The 21462-nt window shown below is 37.1% G+C and overlaps 1 protein-coding gene across 1 annotated transcript in view; it reads left to right on the top strand.

Annotated features, from left to right (window-relative positions):
• Positions 1–21462, top strand: part of LOC107588258 (kalirin-like) — a 266216-nt gene that overhangs the window by 219303 nt on the left and 25451 nt on the right. Inside the window, exons 35-37 of the mRNA XM_016276291.1 lie at positions 2637–2883; positions 16243–16508; positions 21135–21278. Coding sequence (XP_016131777.1) covers positions 2637–2883; positions 16243–16508; positions 21135–21278 — 657 coding nt within the window. The remainder of the gene's footprint in view (positions 1–2636; positions 2884–16242; positions 16509–21134; positions 21279–21462) is intronic.

Here is a 21462-nt window from a genome sequence, read left to right as displayed (position 1 = left end):
TCTCAATGGAGGTAACCAAAAATATTCGGAAGGCGAAACCGGCACATCAAGAAGAAAGCCCCTCTCTTCCATCCCGATATCTGCCAGGTTCACCCACAGATGTCTCTCAATACCTACTATAGCTGCCATGCTTAGTAGCACAGAGAGTAAGATCTGTGGTGCGGCGAAACTCAGCTACCTCATCAGGCCTTTATCCAGGTCTTCCAGCAGGTCAGCCTAATATGCCTGGAGCACCGCATTGTGCGCAACGAAGCAACAGCCTGACCTGCTGCGTATGCCCTGCCATCTAAGCGAGATGGCAAGGAGGGAGTTTTAAGAGAGGATGTCTCACCCATAGAAAGATAGCTAGCCAGTCGCCTTTTTTACAGGGGCATCCTCTCATAGTCGTTTACTCGCATCGCCTCGATGTTGGCATAACTCGTATGCTAGAATCGATGAATGCGTAAGAAAGATAATGCTCAAAACTCACCATACGCAGAGCAGGAGGATTGGGAAGGCTCAGCCTCAGCTTCTTCACCATCCTCAGACATCTCCTGCTCTTACCGGGCCGAACCCAGCAGATCACCAGCCCCCAGATCAAACGATGTTAAAGAAATAACATCATCCTCCAGCAGCTTACTCTCATCCACAGCCGACGAACGCGAAAGGGAAAATCCCTTTTTAAACTCATCAGCCGGATCCACCTGCGATCCCCACGAGCCCATCCTCTTCCGTGCCTCAGCAGCGTTGGGTCCTGAGCCTCTTTCCTCAAAAAGAGAGACAAACGAGAGCGGAGCTTTTCATTAAAATACGCTCACAATGAACGCGGATTTCCCCCTCAAGGACATCGCGTGCGTGCTCTTTGCCCAAACAAACAACACCGAGATCGTGTGTGTCGTCAGGTATCAAATAACGATGACGCGGATGCACACACCCTCTAAACGCTTTGCTAGTGCTCGCCATAACGATAGGAATATAGATCGCTCTTACCACAGAAATGCACGCTTCAAACAAAACGATCAGTGAAGATGAAGAAGAAAATTACATGTTCTCCCGGCGCCTATTTATACTATAATCGCACCGGTAGTGATGTCATGGGCTGTCGCCCGCCAACGTGTTGTTGATGATTTTTCAATGTATGCTTCAGACACGGGTCACGACGCTCACAATGAACGCGGATTTCCCCCTCAAGGACATCGCGTGCGTGCTCTTTGCCCAAACAAACAACACCGAGATCGTGTGTGTCGTCAGGTATCAAATAACGATGACGCGGATGCACACACCCTCTAAACGCTTTGCTAGTGCTCGCCATAACGATAGGAATATAGATCGCTCTTACCACAGAAATGCACGCTTCAAACAAAACGATCAGTGAAGATGAAGAAGAAAATTACATGTTCTCCCGGCGCCTATTTATACTATAATCGCACCGGTAGTGATGTCATGGGCTGTCGCCCGCCAACGTGTTGTTGATGATTTTTCAATGTATGCTTCAGACACGGGTCACGACGAGGCGTTCCCCATAGTGACCCCTAGAGGACGCAGTTTGAAGTTCCCTTGAAAGGGAACCAGGAGGTGTTTGAATAGAACACAACTGAAGTAATAAAATCAAACCGATTTTATTTCCATAAACTGATGAAACTCTAAATGAGTCCTCTTTCATTTTGACTCCCATTTGCTCTTCTTCTTTATGGGTGTCTTTAAAAAAATATGAAATCTTCATTAAATACACACACTTTTAACAACTGAAGTAATAAAATCAAACCGATTTTATTTCCATAAACTGATGAAACTCTAAATGAGTCCTCTTTCATTTTGACTCCCATTTGCTCTTCTTCTTTATTATGGGTGTCTTTAAAAAAATATGAAATCTTCATTAAATACACACACTTTTATCTTTTGGTCTCTTCTAAATAATGCTTGTTGAAACCCATGGGCTCTCCAAAAACAATAATGCACATGTGAGCCATGTTTTCAGATCAGTCTTTTTATGCTGTTAATATTTGAGAGCTTGGGGAGCTGTAAAACTGATAACAGATGTACAGTCTGACCAGAGTTCAGGTTCTATAGTGTATGCAGCAGCCTTAATGTCCCCAAACACACTGGTTTCCTCTTCAGTCATTACTGAAATGCCACATCTGATCAGGAATCAGTTTCCCATCTGTGAAGAGTCCTTACTCTAACAGATGAAGACTTCCTCCTTCATATCTCTCTTATCTCTCTGTTTTTCTCATTTTGGGAAAATGCACTAAATGCTCTTTTTATTTGAGTGTGTTGTAACACGCTATGCCAGTATTGAGACATTGTTTATATATTATGATGTTGTATAATATTGTTTACATTGTATTTGATTTGTGTTTAGCTAAATACATATAAACCTAAAGGTTTGCAAAAAATATATATATAATAGTAAATAAAATAAAATAAAATTTTAATAAAATATAAAGCTAAAATTTTGCAAAAAAAATAAATACAATAAATAAAAATAAAAATAAAATAAAAAATATATAAAATAAAATATAAAATACATTTTTAAATAAAATGAAATATAAAATAAAATATTATATTATATAAAATATTATATAAAATAAAATTTAAAATATAAAATAAAATAGAAAATAAAATCAGTCCGTCTGTTTCTCTGCTATGCTCTCTAGCTCTCCGGAGGGTGTGAGCTGACGGTGGTCCTGCAGGACTTTGTGGCGAGCAGCGCGTCTGAGCTCAGCGTCCAGACCGGTCAGACGGTGGAGCTGTTGGAGCGGCCCAGCGACCGGCCGGGATGGTGTCTGGTCCGGACCACAGACAAGACCCCCCCTCAGGAGGGACTGGTGCCCAGCAGCGCTCTGTGCATCTCTCACTCTCGCAGCAGTGTGGAGATGGACTGCTTTTTTCCAGCAGGCAAAGGTAAGAGCAGGACTTCAATCTCAATCGGCTGAAAGATTCTCTGCTGTGCTCTTGCTTTTAGTAGATAATGAACATATGGTTTTTATAGATAAATATTCTTTAGCATTTTTTTTTTCTTTGAGAATTAAACGGTACCGTTCAAAAGTTTGGGGACGATAAGATTTTTGAAGTATTTTTGAAAGAAGTCTCTTCTGCTCACTCAAGGCTGCATTTATTTGAGTATAGATACAGTAAAAATGGTAACAATGTGAAATATTATTATCATCGATATAAACCGTTTTCTAGGTTAATATATTGTAAAATGTAATTTATTGCTGTGATCAAATCTCCAGTCTTCAGTGTCACATGATCTTCAGAAATCATTCTAAAATGCTGATTTACTGCTCAAGAAACATTTCTGATTATTATCAATGTTGAAAACAATTGTGCTGCTTCATATTCTTGTGAAAACATTGATACATTTTCTCCCTCAAAGTTCAAAAGAACAGCAGTTATTTGAAAAAGAAATGTTTTGAAAAAGAAATGTTTTGTCACTTAAATCCCTGTCACGTTTGATCAATTTAATGCATCCTTTCTAAATAAAAGCATACATTTCTTTCAAAAAGATATCTTACTGACTCCAAACACTTGAAATATACTGTACATGAGTTATATATTTTCATTTGGGATATAAATAGTTATTTTGCATTTAAGTTTGTTGGCTGTCTGATCAAATAATGAGTCAGGAAGGAGATGTTGACACTGTTTTTGATATTACTTCCAGTTGGTTTGTTGAGTGCATTGCATTGTGGGATGCAGTGTTCCAGTTCTGTTTGTATGCCAGCACAAGCTTTCGACCAAAAGATTATGAGAAACATAAATTCAGTCAGGTGTGTCCGAACCTTTGACTGGTAGTGTACTTCATACTGCAGAAACAGTGTGAGTCATATGGTAGTGTGCCAATGTGAACCTTCCTGTTGTTACAGTAGTTTAAAGGGGGACAGTCCAGTAGCCTGTTCATAGTGTTTTGTGCGTTTTTCTGCCATAGTGCAGCTTGCAACTTTTGTCCCCTAGAGGGCACCATCACTCTAGTGTGTCAGATAGAAATGCAATTTTCGACCAAAAGATTATGAGAAACATAAATTCAGTCAGGTGTGTCCGAACCTTTGACTGGTAGTGTACTTCATACTGCAGAAACAGTGTGGTAGTGTGCCAATGTGAACCTTCCTGTTGTTACAGTAGTTTAAAGGGGGACAGTCCAGTAGCCTGTTCATAGTGTTTTGTGCGTTTTTCTGCCATAGTGCAGCTTGCAACTTTTGTCCCCTAGAGGGCACCATCACTCTAGTGTGTCAGATAGAAATGCAATTGACTTCCGAAGTGCTCTTGACATTATTCACACTAAGCATGTTTGTCTCCGTGCACTAATGCCTGGATGTCCCGATGCCCTCAGTAAGCACATGAAGCCGGGCACACTTGCCGTTTGTTTTCAGGAGTGGTCTCTCAAAGTATATGTGAGATGTTACACACACATACTTAGAGGCTTGGGTCTTACTTACCCAAACAGTGCTGTGATCCTATTAGCATCAGCATGATCTCCAGCTCACAGGATACAGCACTGAAGATCTGTTTATAGTCAAAATGAAAAAAGCCATTGATATAACTTTTATAATGTGGCATATGTCAGAGTAAATCAGGATCAGGGAATATCGTAGGGCAGGACTTGATTGGATTTTTTTTGCACCAATGTACAGTAATTCCAGAAAAAAAGGAATAGAAGAAGGAAATAGTTTGTTTGCTTACTGACTGCAGACCAGCATTCCTGTAGACTGTTTCCGTTGCATTCATTAAAAGAATAATGCAAAGTGTTGCATTATTACTCACTATTACTATTACTCACACTGGAATGCCCTAAAATGGGTAGTAATGGAAGTTTACTCTGGAATGTGGAACATTCCATTTCCTTATGTGTGTTGAAATTTTACAATCATCTTTTATTTATTGTAACTCATATGATTCATTTGCTGAAGTGGAAATGTCATTGATGAAGATGAAGAATAGTTCATAAATTGTCTGCCAAGAAAATTTTTTCATATAGAGCAACTCAGCTAACAAAAATATAAGGTTTCGCTAACCTTCCCAGTAAATAAAACTCATGAAAACATTAAAAACGAATGAAAAATTTACTTTTGAAAAAAATGTCCAAGATGCTTTTTAAAACTTAAAAATGTTATATTTATTTATTTTATTTTATTTTATTTTTTTGTTATGCTAACGTTAAAGAAAGCATTAAAGGAACTTTCATTTGTTATCATTTTGAAAACATTATAGGAATGTTATTTTAAATGTAAAGTTAGTTATATAAATGTTCTGTTAACATTATTGGTAAAAATGTTTGTTCATAACTTTGAGAGACGCTTACTAGAATATTAGCTAAAGTTCTGAGAATATGGCCTGTTAGCTGGGAAACTGTTCAGAAGGCTTTGAGTTCAGCGCTTAATATTGAGTCTATTTTAGAGTCTGTCTGATTTGCATAAGTCCTGTATGTTGTGCTGGGATACTGTGTGTCATTACCATAAAGATTCCGCTGCAAAATGCAAAAAGGGCCTAATGTAGAACACCTAGCAAGACACCTCATTATGGAAATGAATGCAGCGTCCATGCAGCTCTGCAACATAATACACCTATTACAGTCAGAAATGGTTATTCTGGAAATTCTGTTTAATTCTCTATTTGATGATACTATCCATCTAAGACTGAAATGTGTGGGGCAGCTGTAATAAGACACATGCCAAACCAGCACATGCACTCTGAGATGTTGATCTAGATGTTGACTTTGATTCGAGATGTTTCCTAGATAGATCTAATGCATCTCACCAGTCAGAAGCAGAGGGTTTGGGTTTCGTCACTGCATTCTGTTTGAGTGGACATTCATGATATTCATGTCTGCATACTGCACTGGCAAAACTCTGGTTACCAACCCTGAGCTTGCATGTTTTTATTTATTTATTTAATTTGTGAGTTGTTGTTTTTTGACCCACTTAAGTAGGATTTAAGTACATCTTTATATATATAATTTTATATAGAGTCTTTGAAATATGAATAAATTGCACTTTGTTCATGTAAAATATACACAAACACTTTAAATATTGTATAAATTATTAAAATATTATGATTTAAGATGTACTTTGAAGTAAAACTTTTTAAAAGTGTAATTATGTTATGAAATAGTCATGAAAGTGTCTCTTTTAAGTACACTTAAGTGGCCTTTTAATTCATTATCATTGTATTATCTTCAAGAACAGTTTTTTTTTTAAATATACTTTTAAGATTTGAAGTACACTACAAGTGCACATTATGCAATTATGCACACGTCACTTCACTTCGTCTCGTTACAGTTACGACGGTGATTGATTTGTTATATCCAGCTGGAATCTCACACACAGACCTTTAACTGGTGTTTTGGTGATGTTTAGTGGATGCATGAAGCCAGTTCTCCTCAAGTCTACACAGTTGTTCTAGCAGTGTTAGTCACACTAACTATCAACATGATTCACATGTGGTTTACATGTCTGTATACTTGTTGGTGCTACTGCGTTTATAAGTTTATTTAATCTCTGAAACAGACATGTACGTATTGTTTTAGTGTTTGGGGGGGGGGGGGGGGGTTGTATTGTGCTGCTGATTCAAGTCATTCCAGTGATGCAGTATTGCGTCACACAGCCGGTGGCAAGTCTCCTGATAACACAGTTTAACCTGCTGCCACACAAACAACAACAGCTAGTCATTCTGTATCAAGCTCATGTAATCCTCACTCATTCTGACATGATCTATAGGCATCAGTGAATCTTTTCTTTTTCTCGTCCAGTTCAGAAGTTCAGCTCAAGTTATCTGTATGGGAATGTGTGTTTCCCTTTTCAAGGGTTTCTCATTTAAAGTGCTTTCAAAGAAGAAAGAGAAAACAGAGTCGGAGAGAGTGTCGACCCCTGTGGTGCCCCGTAAGCATACTATAGCTGGACACATTGTCATGGCTTCACGTTATCACATCCAGCAAACTGACTGCGGCCTTTGTCTGAAAGTGAAACATGAGAGAGATTCTGTTGCTCCGCCTCTCTCTCTCTCTCTCTCTCTCTCTCTCTCTCTCTCTCTCTCTCGCTCTCTCTCTCTGTAAAGTCAGGCTGAATGAGAGTAATTACTCATTGGCGCGGGTGCAGTCCTCCAGGAACATCTCTCTCTGTGTTGAGACATGCATCTCTGAACGGTCATGAGGAGTGATAAGGGTGTGCGCTCCTGCTGTGGCTGGATTCTTGCTAAATGCTGCTGCTGCTGTCATGTGGGAGGTGGGTTTCACAGATGCTCTTCTAGAACTGCAGAATAATGTACATATATATATATATAGGTTTGCATTGAGCTGGTTTACCCATGCAACCTGTTGAAGTGTTCCAGTAGTTTATGAATCCCTTCTGAAGAAGTGTCCTCAACTGTAATGAATGTGCACTTGTAGTGTACACTTCAGCTCTTTAAAAAAAAAAACTTTATTTGCAGATAATATTAATAAAATAAAAGGCCACTTAAGTGTACTTAAAGTACACTGTCATGACAGTTTTAACTTAAGTAAAAAGTGCACTTTGTAATAATGTCAAATTATTTATTGTATTAATAATCGTTTGTCATTCTTTAAAGAAGTACACTTATTTTGACTAACATACTAAAGCATTTGCAAAGCATTTGAAATTCATTTTAACCGTAATGTGATATTTGATATTACATTTAATACTTCTAAATGTAATTGCAACTTCATCATTGAAAATGTATAAAGTAGATACAATTTAAATACATGGCATGCAAGTTTCAATTGAAATTACATTAAAGTATATTTTAGTTTACCATAAATGCTTGACAGTACATTTAACACTTTAAAGTACACTCCAAATATATTTCAAAGACAAGAGAGTTATGGAATTACATATAAAATGTACTTAAGTCCTACTTAAAAACACTCTTACATTCGACTAACTGTATTTGATATGGTTTTATTTAAACTATATAACATTTTTATTTCATTACAAATAACATGCAATTGAGTTAAATTCATTACATTAAACATTAAATTCAGTTTGTGTTTAAGTATATAATTTTCATAATGAGAAACTTTTAGAAAGTATATTGAAGTGTATTTCTTTTTCCCAAGGGATAAAATGAACGTGTTACTTTTGCTGCTGTCTAAATGAAACAATTACTTTTGGGTATTTATTACTTAATCTGATACATAATTTGTTTTATCTTGCATGTCATTCATTTCTCTGGCTGGTGGTTTGAGATGATATTGACTGTAGAGCTGCAGTTGTTTACTCTGTCTTGTGTAATGGGTAGATGAGGGTTGTTTGCACACGCGTGTGTGTGTTGATGACAGGGTGAAGTACCTCTCTTCTCTTCTCTAATGTGGACTAAACTACTCTTTCTCTTGCTCTCTCTCGCTCTCTCTCTCTCTCTCCATACTGATTGTCTCAGGAAGTTGCCCTGCAGAAAGAGACAGGGCTAAAAACGCAACCTCTGTTGTAATGTCATCACATCAGCCACAGTCATTATTCTGGAGTTGTTTGGAGTCTGTGGCACTGGCGTAGGCAGAATTGTATTTTCGGTCGGGCCTGAGCAAAAGTGAGCAGGCACTACAAATAATGAACGGAGTCGGACTCAATATTCAGGTCATTTGCATATTCTTTTCTTTGATCCTATTGAAAAATAAACCGTAGAACACAGTGGAAGGCATCCATAGACAACCTGTCCACATACAAAACCTGAGAAGCAGTTAGAACGAAAATTAAATACTGCTTTATTTGTTCTGAAACAGAAGTCATTTCAAATGTTACCTCTATTTAATTTTCATTTCATCAGCGTACAGTAAATGTACAACACTCTCTATATGTTATGTAAACTCTTACTGCAAAGATAGCCTGTTCAAGGCACTGTATTTCCTCATCAGATTTCCTCAAATATATTAGATGCAATTAAGGTGTATACATTATTTTATTATTTTATTAAAAGGTGCAGTTAGTCGCCAGAGTCAGTTGCAAATATTATAAAAATAATCGGTTACACTTTACTTGAAGGGGTGTGCATAAGACTGCAGGTGCAGTTAGTCGCCAGAGTCAGTTGCAAATATTATAAAAATAATCTGTGTGAGAACAGCTGGTCTTAAATTCTTTAGACACCGCACACTAAACGAGTTAAAACTTTTTTTAAATTATGCATTGCTGCTGTTTTTCTAACATTTTCTAACATATAACTGCAAATTATAGGCTAACTGAATGAGTGAACACACACACTAATTCACAGCGCGACATGCCTGAGACAGTCTGGATAACACTTAATTAAACACAGCCGTCAATCAAACTAGCGAATGACACTTAATGACAGTTGTCATAAACATGCATAAAATCTCCTTCATATTGTACTACATTTAATACTAGTACATGTGTACACGTTTCATGTGTCATGTCATGATTATGAAGGTGTCATGTCAGTCTTATGCACACCCCTTCAAGTAAAGTGTTACCAAATAATCTGTGTGAGAACAGCTGGTCTTAAATTCTTTAGACACCGCACACTAAACGAGTTAAAACTTTTTTTAAATTATGCATTGCTGCTGTTTTTCTAACATTTTCTAACATATAACTGCAAATTATAGGCTAACTGAATGAGTGAACACACACACTAATTCACAGCGCGACATGCCTGAGACAGTCTGGATAACACCTAATTAAACACAGCCGTCAATCAAACTCATCAAGAATTATGCTAAAACACATTTTATTCATTTTAGTATTTGAGATGTTATAATAGTTTTGCAGTTGTGTTAAAATAGATTAAACAACAATTATTTAACAAATGATATATTTATATTACAAACACCGAACCCTGAGGCACCCCTGTGGGAAGTTAATGTGATTTAAACACCCCTCCTCTACAAAATAACACTGAATGATTTACCTGTAAATTAGGACTCAAACCAGTGGAGTGCATAATAAACTGGGGGGGGGCACTGGTCTGTGGTTTATGGAGTTATGGTTTTGGTTTCTATGGTATTTCAGCTTTAACCCAAAGGGAGGCAATTGAATTGCTTATTCTCTTTCTCTTTTTTAAGTATAGTCAATTAATAAAGGTGCATTCATTACGAGATTCTGACATTTACGTCTGCATAGAACTCATAATACAGTTTATAAACTATAAATAAAGTATTTTCTGAGAACTCCTGACAGCTGCAACTAGGGACTTGTTCAGACTGTCAGTCCAAATGATTGGAATCCGATCATATTTAGCAAGTGTGGACAGCTAAAAATCACATGAATTCCCATTTTATAAATCCGTTTCTGGAAATCCGTTTTAATGTGATCGCTCGGATCAGATTTAGCGTAACGTCACTTTATTATGCCACGTATAATGTAAACACGTTAGACGTTGTTTCATAGAAAATATGCTGAATGTCTTTGCAGAAACAAGGTTGGTTTGTTGCAAAGTGCAAGTCAAGCGGAAAAAGAGACAATATACTGCTGGTCTGCACACATCTTTGAGTTTTGAGACTGACGGAGACGATTGCACGTATTCCAACTTCCTACCTTTCAGCCACTGTCTCATAAGGCGTAATAAAGTCCATACACTGTTACCTGCTGTGTTGTGGTTTTGTCTCTTGATTACTCAAATTGCACATTCATTTTGGCATTGTCATAGTAATGCATATTTCTGGGTCTGAGATCATGAACGACTTCGAGTGAAACATCCGGGTTGCCATCTGGTAATTACGGCATGGCGTGGATGCATCAATGCAGTGCACTTATTACGGGTTCAGTCCTCTGTCTGTAGTAATCTGAGATTCTCATCAATGGGTGACAGCTTATTCTGCACTTTTAATCTGCTTTACTAAATATCTTGTCACGGCCAAAAGAGGGCCATTTTGTCCTGGGACATGCAAATAGTTATCAACTCAAACAGTTGACTAGACTGAGCCAATGTTTGTTTTATGTAAATGGCCCTCCATATGCGTGCAGCTTCAGTGGGCTGATGGCCAGCTGGAGACAGTGTCCTTCTCGTCCTGTTTCCCGCACCTTAACTGTATTGCCAGATTCATGCTGCTTGCATTGTCAGCCAAAGCCATGTAATGTTCTAGTAGTTGACAGACTCAAAATGTAGACAACTAGTTGACTGGATGTTATTAGAGTATATACTGTGCAACATGTAGAAATGTGCCCAGTGTGCACGGGCCGGATGCTTTGCATGCTTTACGGTGTTACAAAAGACAAAGGAATGTGAAGAAATGCAAAAATCAAGCAGAACGTGTTCCAAACAAGAAACCTGTAGTAGTCTACACCTCGTGGAGTTTCACATGAGGTGAAGATTAGTTTGTCGGGCACTGTGTCACTTGCAGTATCCAAAGTGTGCATCACTGTGATTTTATCACTAACGTACTACTGTTATAGTTAATTCGATTTTTTTAAATATATTTTCTGTATTAACTTTAATTGTAAAGTTTTAGTAAATTGTGTTTTGTCATTTCTATTATATTATTTAATGTCTATATTTTGTTTATTAGTTTTACTACTTCAAGGTAAACTAAATGAAAACGAGTTGAGGGTAACACTTTAGTTTAAGGGACCAACTCTAACTGTTTACTAGCACGCATATTACTAGCATATTGGTTGTTTATTAGTACTTATAAAGCACATATTAATGCCACATTCTGCATGACCATATTCTAGATTCTAGAACTACCTTACTAAATATTAATAAGCAGCAAATTAGGAGCTGGTGAACTGAAGCAAAAGTCATAGTTAATAGTGAGAATTGTACCTTAAAATAAAGTGTGACCATTTAATTATTTCAGTTAATGTATATTTTGTTTCAGATTTCAACATTAAAAAAAAAAAGTTTTAGTTAAAAATAATAACCTGGTGTGCATATATTGTATTTTTATAGCGACTTCTAACATAGCTCACTTATATATATATATACTAGTTTTACACTGCAGTTTACATGTACATTTGAAATTTTTTAATGTCAGACTTCATGTATAGTTACTTTGATGTACAATTATGGATACTGTCATAAGATTTGGGTTACTGACTTTTTTTTTACCCTACACTCTAAAAAATGCTGGGTTGTTTCAACCCAACTTTGGGTCAAATATGGACTAACCCAACTGTTGGGTTAAATTTTTACATTACATTTTTAACCCAATAGTTGGGTTAGTTCAAATTTGACCCAAAGTTGGGTTGAAACAACCCAGCATTTTTTAGAGTGTAGCTATAATTTATGATACTCTTTGTATTGTTGTTTACTTCAATGTTGCTAAACTGACTCCGGTAAAAAGCTCGTCACTTGTGTTACATAATTATGCAAAATGATCTGTTAATATGTAGTGTTGTCTGTCTGTCCAGCTCTTGAACGTGACTCCTGCAGTTTTTAAAGAGTAAATTAGTTCAAATCCTCTTTTCATCAAAAGAGCTTTAGTGGCTCTTTGAAAATGGCTCTTAGAGAGAGATAATGTGGGAACATGGCAATTATTCCCCTGTTTTTCTTCCTCCTGAGCGCTTAGAACATTTACAGTCAGTAATGCGTGTAATGTACAGTCAGCAGAACTGCATTGTGTTGCAGAGAGGTGTTGTCAGGTAAAACGCATGTGAAACTCCTCACCTATGAATGGAATGCTGTCCGTCTGGACTTCCTGTGTGTTTCAGAACCGGCTCGGTTCAGACGAATCTAGTGTGAAGTATCTGGAAAAACGCCACACGCTTTAAAACATGCCTTGGTTTCTATTGACAGTGAGGAATGTCAGTGCAAAGACTCAACAGATGATTAAGGAGGACACATCTGCCTGCATGCTTCAGTGAAGACTAAACCGTTCTCTCAGTCGCACCTCTGTGTGTCAGGAAGTCGTGTGGAAGACGCCACATTGTTTGGCTGAAGATGGACTTTATGAATGGATTGTACATATTTCTCAGATATGAGGGCCTTAAATCTGAAAAAGCTGAAATGAAGTGTGTCATTTGTTATAGTTGTCTCTGCATACAAAGTTTAGCTAGGATACATTATTTAAACTGTAAAAAAAAAAAAATCTTCACCTTCAAAAAGCTCTTGTTCTGTTTGCTAGAAAATACAGTCCCTATACAGATAAGGTTAATAGTTGGTCTCTGTTAGTGCTACACAGACAAACACACAGTTGCTGGTCAACAGGTGTGACATATCATATAATTATGTTAATATATACAGTGCATTTTGTATGGCTGGAGTGCTGGAAAGCAAAGCTGGAACCACAGTCAGTATCCAGGAGCAGAACTACTAGTTTTATAGCAGCTGTTGAGTGTAAATCATGCTACATTCTATTGTCCAGAGCATATAAATGATAGCTTGTTTATTAGTTGTTGCTTCACGTTCTTATTTTTCATCTCACATGAATTGCCATGACATCATTACTGTCAGTCTTTCTATGGGAAGTATGAGGAGTATGAGGAGTATGAGGTGGGAGTATCAGTAACTTTCACAACAGCGCCGGGAACTCTGACTCATGTGAAATGAGGCCACTGTGTCTTATTTTTGATTTTAACGCAAAGTATTTGGACATTGGAGACGCACTTAGATGCAAAATATCAAAACAGGTTAAAACATTTATTATAAAGAAAATAGTGCAAACACAGGTTTTCATGTGGTATCTGGACACTTTGTGTTAGTCGAATGGTAGTAAAAGCCATGTCCACACGTACACGGGTATTTTTTTCCTTCTTCTGTTTTTAAAAAAATCTCACATGCACATGAAAACGCAAACGCATGCTATGAAGCACTGTCAAGAGCATGCCAAACCAACAGGTGGCAATATGATCTCAACCGTAAAGCCATCAGATTCACTGATGCTTCCGTCGCAAGCTTTATGATCAATTCTCACAAGGTCACTTCCTCTAATGAGTCAGCCATTGAAGTCCATACTAAATGCACAGATGTCATCCACACATGGTCTTTTGGAGAACAAGTTCTTCTGTTGGTTATGAGACTTGATGATCTTATCATGAATCAGGCATGTAAGCGCAAGAGAGAGAAAATACATGGAATGTTTTCAGTGATGCTTCAGTGAGATATAATGCCAATTCGTTTGAAATTTTAACATGTTAAATAGTGCATGATTAGAATTAGGAATGCACTGACATCGAAAATTTGGCTGATAACCATAGTAATTTTATATATATGATGAGCAATATTATATATCTGTATTGTTTTGTCTCCTGTTTGTTACCTAGAGATTCACTGATGCTTCCGTCGCAAGCTTTATGATCAATTCTCACAAGGTCACTTCCTCTAATGAGTCAGCCATTGAAGTCCGTACTAAATGCACAGATGTCATCCACACATGGTCTTTTGGAGAACAAGTTCTTCTGTTGGTTATGAGACTTGATGATCTTATCATGAATCAGGCATGTAAGCGCAAGAGAGAGAAAATACATGGAATGTTTTCAGTGATGCTTCAGTGAGATATAATGCCAATTCGTTTGCAATTTTAACATGTTAAATAGTGCATGATTAGAATTAGGAATGCACTGACATCGAAAATTTGGCTGATAACCATAATAATTTTATATATATGATGAGCAATATTATATATCTGTATTGTTTTGTCTCCTGTTTGTTACCTAATCACATGGATACTGATCATTTAAAAACCTGATGATATTACCAATATATTATGCATCTCTAGAATGATTATAATTATTAATTATAGATTATAATAATTTATAACGAATTGTAATTCAGTGATCACCAATCTTTGAACACAGACTCAGAACATAGCAGAAAAGGCTTTTTATGTTGCAATACTCTACAAATCATTGTTCATGAAAATGCAGTTACAGTGTGCTTTAATAGTATGGGTAATGTCTGCTTGAGCTTCTTCTACATCACAAGAATATTGACTTTATGTTAGGTGCGTGGTTTGCATTTGTGGAAGGCAATCATTAACTTTGAATTAATGTGTTTATAGTGTTACATCTTAAGAGAATAGCAGTATTGTGATGCTCTATGTTTTTCTTTCTGATCTAAAAATGTCTGTCATTATTTCCAGTGAATTGTGGTATTTGGTTTCCAGTTAGCAGTAATGTTGGACTGGTGTTAGATTTGAAACATTCGGCTCTGCTGATTCTTCCTGTACTGCACTTCTGTTAATTGTGTCAGAGGTCTCACAAATTTTACAACAAAATCAAGATCAGATTGAAAGATTCAGTCTAGGTTTAGCCCTTAGGTCCATCTATTGGTGATATTGCTGAAAATGTTATTTGTTGGATTACTTTGATTTCTCACTTTAATTTCCATTTAAACAATTAACCTGTCCAGTTATGCTGTCTGAGCATGCTGTTGAATACCACAAAAAATAATAGAACCTGGATGATATGTCCCAGTTTTAATGTGAGAAGAAAAGGGGGCCAAACACCGAACCCTGAGGCACCCCTGTGGGAAGTTAATGTGATTTAAACACCCCTCCTCTCCAAAATAACCCTGAATGATTTACCTGTAAATTAGGACTCAAACCAGTGGAGTGCAGATGGGACCAAGGCTCGAGATGATACACAGGAGGATTTGGTAGTCTGGGGTCAAAAGCTAGGAGATTGAGGATTGATCATCTGATAGTCGGTCTTGCCAACTGCAGAGCTTCCGGACTGATCTCTATTGAATGTCCCCTTTTGATGCCTGACTAAAGCAAATTTGAGAAAAATTTTTGTGACAGGAAAGAAGAGAGATGATTGAAAACAACGGGGTCGAGTGATTTTGACTGGGACTAGCACTGGCACTAGACTGGCACAAGTTTAGGGTTAATTCAAGTCATTCAAACTTTATAACTCAAGTAATAAATGTGTTTACTAAAGAATTTATATAAGTGCTTTATTAGACTTCCATTGTAAGTTCATTATTGTAAGTGTATTTTCTGTTTGTTTTCTTTGTAACAATCTGAGGGGTGAGTCTATGAAATATGGTAATCAACAATATGCCACAGATGCTGTCCATAGTCTGTAAGCTCCCAGAAAAGCATAAACACTGTGGCTATTTGTTGCTTTCAAAACATTGTTCTGTTTGTTTGACTATCCCAACCATTGTGTCAACCAGACGTGTGAGTTTGGGGTGGGACTGCCTGTTTTTCTGGCCATTGGATGGATGGGTGGAGTATTTCAGAATCCTATTTTCCCCTACTAGTATTTTCTCAATTCCATTGGGTAATGTCAATGATACAGAAATTGCAACTTAATTAGAATTTTACCTGGAATATTCCTTAAAAATAATTTTAAGACTGATCATCACCTTCATCATGAACTTTACTTTCATTCACCCTTCTCTATGTTCTTTGTCCTACAGAAAACTATGCGATTAGTGGCCCAGAAGGGAAGACTGAGTCCGTGGCCACATTACAGCCGCAGGCATCCCTGAACTCCCTGCAGAGCAGCTCCCCTGGACCCAAGCGCTCTGGGAATACACTGAAGAAATGGTTGACCAGCCCAGTTCGGCGCCTTAGTCACGGAAGCAACATCAAGAAAATCCCTAGCAAACAGAAGCAGAAACGTGATGGACGTAAGAGCATTGATCTGGGACCGCCTGAGCTACAGGATGACACTCTGGAGGAGGTATTGTACTTTTTTCCACTTACTGAAATGTTAATAGTTTCCATACTACATTGAGGAAAAACTTACATTATTACTATGCTAGGGTGACCATATTTTAGTTTTCCAAAAAGAGGACAGTGGGGGGCGGGGGAAGGAGGCAGGGTTTCGCCTAACACTGTATACGTAGCAAGGTTTTTTTTGTTTGTTTGCTTGTTTTGTTTTTAGAATAAATAAAAAGAAAACAAGTAGATAGAATAGAAAAAGAATAGGGAATGCTAGTGTTAGAAACTCATTTTTAAATAAAATAAAACAAGTCAATAGAACAGAAAAAGAATAGATAATGCTTGTGTTAGAAGGTCATTATTTATAATAAATAAAAAGAAAACAAGTAGAAAGAATAGAGAATGCTAGTGTTAAAGGCTCTTTTCTTTTTAAATAAAACAAGTAGTTAAAATAGAAATATAATAGAGAGTGCAAATGTTAGAGGGTCAAGTTTATTTAATTTAAAAAAACAAGCAGATAAAATTAGAATTAGCATTAGAATAAAGAGTGCTAGAGTTAAGAGGGTCAAATGAAGATGAAAGAAATGTGTTTTCAGCCGTTTCTTGAAAATGATTAAACTCAGCTTCATTCCACCAGGAGGGAACAGTTAATGAAAAAGTCCATGAAAGTTTTATCACAGGTTGAACTTGAATGCAAAATATTTCAATACAGGCATTTCAGTCTAATGTAATTTATGCAATATTTCAAACCTTTAACCCACTTGGGAAATTCACGGGGGAAGGAGGCAGGGTTTCGCCTAACACTGTATACGTAGCAAGGTTTTTTTTGTTTGTTTGCTTGTTTTGTTTTTAGAATAAATAAAAAGAAAACAAGTAGATAGAATAGAAAAAGAATAGGGAATGCTAGTGTTAGAAACTCATTTTTAAATAAAATAAAACAAGTCAATAGAACAGAAAAAGAATAGATAATGCTTGTGTTAGAAGGTCATTATTTATAATAAATAAAAAGAAAACAAGTAGAAAGAATAGAGAATGCTAGTGTTAAAGGCTCTTTTCTTTTTAAATAAAACAAGTAGTTAAAATAGAAATATAATAGAGAGTGCAAATGTTAGAGGGTCAAGTTTATTTAATTTAAAAAAACAAGCAGATAAAATTAGAATTAGCATTAGAATAAAGAGTGCTAGAGTTAAGAGGGTCAAATGAAGATGAAAGAAATGTGTTTTCAGCCGTTTCTTGAAAATGATTAAACTCAGCTTCATTCCACCAGGAGGGAACAGTTAATGAAAAAGTCCATGAAAGTTTTATCACAGGTTGAACTTGAATGCAAAATATTTCAATACAGGCATTTCAGTCTAATGTAATTTATGCAATATTTCAAACCTTTAACCCACTTGGGAAATTCAACCCATGGCAACAGTTTAAAATTAGCCCAATTCTGTGGAAATAATGCGGACTTGGCAACCCTGCATCCAATAAGATCTGCCTGAGTCAGATCTGACTGATCACAGGTCGAGAATAAGGAGAGATGACTGACAAGACCATGCTGGAGTGTTTGCTGCTCAACAGATCCTGAGCTCATTGACAAATATCTGATCTTGTAAGATGTGCTCCCTTTACACAGAGTGCGTGTGATCACGAAAGTGAAAGTGAACAGCACGAACGCTCATTCAAAGAGATTTAAATACTCTGCATACTGAGAGCGGCTCCCTGATGCGACAAAATTATACACAATATTAGAATGTTTAAAGGAGTGGACACGAAAATCGCGGGAGAAAAACACATATTGCGGGAGCAGACGACAATGGTCAGAAATTCAGCGTGAGCGGGATAAAGAAAACAGATGAATCCCAGACATTTTGGGCGAATAAGAAATCCCAGCCGGACGCATTTTTTTTAGGTCCAAAAAGAGGACGTATGGTCACCCTATACTATGCTATATGTCCACAAAACCACAATGGTGATCACTCTCTCTGCAATACAATATTTTTACTCTGTTTTTGTTCTCACACAGTCAGACCAGAATTTTTTTCTCCACCTTTTTGGCCATTTTGTTGTTTTGCATATGTGTTTTTAATGACAATTCAGTATTAAAGACACCATTAATCTTTTTTTATGTTCATAAAGGTAGGCCCCCCTGGTTCATCTCAACTCTTTTTCTCAGTCACACGATTTCATGAGTCTTTATTAGAACACATTAGAAATATTTTATAATGGTTTTAACTACACAGTTAATCAATAACATGGGGACAGCTGTTACAGAGGAGAACTGGCTCCCCGACTGAGCCTGGTTTCTCCCAAGGTTTTTTTTTTTGTTCTCCATTTCTGTCACAGATGGAGTTTTGGTTCCATACGGCCGCCTTCGGCTTGCTTAGTTGGGGACGCTGGCAATATTGTTGACTTGACTGCACAGACCGACTGTTTTCTATTGTCCTCTTGCATTATCAGCTATTATATTTTTTCCTGTTTAACACTGTAAGGCTGCTTTGACACAGTCTTTATTGGATAAAGAGCTAATAATAATAATGTTTCAAACATAAATCCAGTCCAATCTTATCAGTGGCAAGACAGACTGAGCTAAATCGCCATAATTTGTTTATTTATAGAATATTTTCACATTTCCAAAAGGATTCCCCAAAACCAGGTTTGTTGTTGATATCTAACGTTTGTGTAACAGAATGTGGTGACGGTGGACAGCAGTTTTTACGTCAAGAGTGTTTTATAACCGCTCCTTCATTCTCCATTACTATTTTTTATGCAATCATGGCAATACAGAGAAAAGGAGGCCTCTTGTTCTATGGGCTGTATTAAAGGGCTGCTATGGCCCCAGCAGCAGCCGTTCAGATCGGAGGGTGATGATTAGCCTGACTTTTTAAAGCTGTGCGCCATATAATGTGCTGATACAAAAGAGCCTCTGTATTTCGGAAGCAGGGTATGTGAACCCCACCACAATGGCCCATATTAACCATGTCTGCTGTTTTTCAGAGCAAATTCTTCAACAATAAATTCTGAGCATTTAAACTGGTGCACTAGAAGCCAAATAATAAAGCAGTGAACCACTTGAGGCTGTGTGTTACGGTTACGGTGATTGTATCACAGGTAAAGGTGTTTGTTAGACATAAGTGTGATAATATCACTGTAATGTGTTGCCTTGAGTGGTTTATTGTCTTCAGTAATATGGATTTAGTAATATAATTAAAGACACCAGTGTTCAACATAATTATCAATGCTTGTTTATTAAACTAGATTTTGAGGTGCTTACCCACGCAAAACTGTGCCACAATGCATGTTCTGAGGATTTTTATGGTGTTCTTGGTAATGTTCTTTGGTGATTATGAATCACCGAAAGTAATAGCACAGTTTGAGGTATTATTCTGATAATTATTCTGGCTTGTAGTAAGTACATTAGCCTCTCTGTAGGCTGTTAGACAATCAAAGATGTTTTTACAAATGAATGAACCTTGTGGAAAAAGTACATTATAGCATACATTTAAAAACAAAAAGTACTTAAGGAAATTATGCGTTTTAAAAGAAAGTAATATACCTTTGTACTGAAGTTTAAATTTATATTAAATGCAAATAGTTAAACTTTTTAACCAACTTAAGTAGGACTTAAGTACATATTTCATATTTGCTTCTGTTGTCTTTAAAATAGCGCAGTCATATTGCTGTATGACAAGCATTTATGGTAAACTAAACTAAAATGTAATTTCTATTGAAACATGCATATCATGCATTTAAATATATTTGTATTTATACATTTGTAACAATAAAGTTGCAATGTAGTACATTCAAAATATGTTGTAGGGTTGGAGCTAAACTCTCGGCCCTCCAGGACCCATTTAAAATATACTTTAAAGTAAACATTTGATTTGGCACTATTACAAAGTGCGCTATTTAGAAGTGTACTTAAATGTGTTCAAAACACAGTCATGGATGCATACTCTCTTTAAGCACACTTATAAAGTGGCCTTATTTCATTAATAATAAATCATCAGCAAGTACAAAGTTTTTTAAATATACTTTTTATATATATAACCGGGACAAGACCACAGGAACCAGATGAGTCCTCTGCACAATGTGACTTTGCTGCAGCCTGGAATTGAACTGCTGGTTTCGTCTGGTCAGAGGAGAACTGGCCCCCCGACTGAGCCTGGTTTCTCCCAAGGTTTTTTCTCCATTCTGTCACCGATGGAGTTTTGGTTCCTTGCCGCTGTCGCCTCTGGCTTGCTTAGTTGGGGGCACTTCCTTTCCAGCGTTATCGTTGACTTGATTGCAAATGATTGCAAAGATACTATTTAAACTGAACTGAGCTGGATAATGACATCACTGAATTCAATGATGAACTGCCTTTAACTGAAAAATGAGTGTTTACTATTGTCACTTTGCATTATTGACACATTATTTTCCTAATTAATGCTGTTCAGTTGCTTTGACACAATCTGTATTGTTAAAAGCGCTATATAAATAAAGGTGACTTGACTTGACTTTTTAAGATTTGAAGTATACATTCAATATAATAAAGTGCACTTCTTTTTCACAAGAGGATGGTCTGTTCTGTAGTCACAGGGGTGTTTATGATAACTGCTAGAACACAGTTGTAACATGCATTGTGAATTTGCTGATTGACTTGTTCTTGTGTTTCCAGAGAGTGCGTAAAGAAAAAGGAACACTCTCCAAATCTTCGTCAGGGATGCACAGCGGAGGAGAGGAAGAGCCTGAGGACGAGTCCCACACTCCCCTCCCTCCACCAATGGAGATCATCAAAGACCCGTCTGCTCAGGAAGAGAAGGTACACACACAGAACAGAGAGAGAGGAGCGTGGGGAGAGTCATGTCATAGGCAGAGGTCAGCAGGGTGATTAATGTGAAGAGAGATTTATTAAATACTTACTGTGTCACTCATCATGTGCTCATAACTACAGTATCTCCACCTGCCTTCCTCATAACCCCCCCCCCCCCCCCCCCCCCCCCCAC

Source organism: Sinocyclocheilus grahami, unplaced genomic scaffold, assembly GCF_001515645.1.
Source record: "Sinocyclocheilus grahami isolate Dianchi unplaced genomic scaffold, SAMN03320097.WGS_v1.1 scaffold100.1, whole genome shotgun sequence".
NCBI classification, from domain to species: domain Eukaryota; kingdom Metazoa; phylum Chordata; class Actinopteri; order Cypriniformes; family Cyprinidae; genus Sinocyclocheilus; species Sinocyclocheilus grahami.
This window is presented reverse-complemented; position numbering and strand designations above follow the sequence as displayed.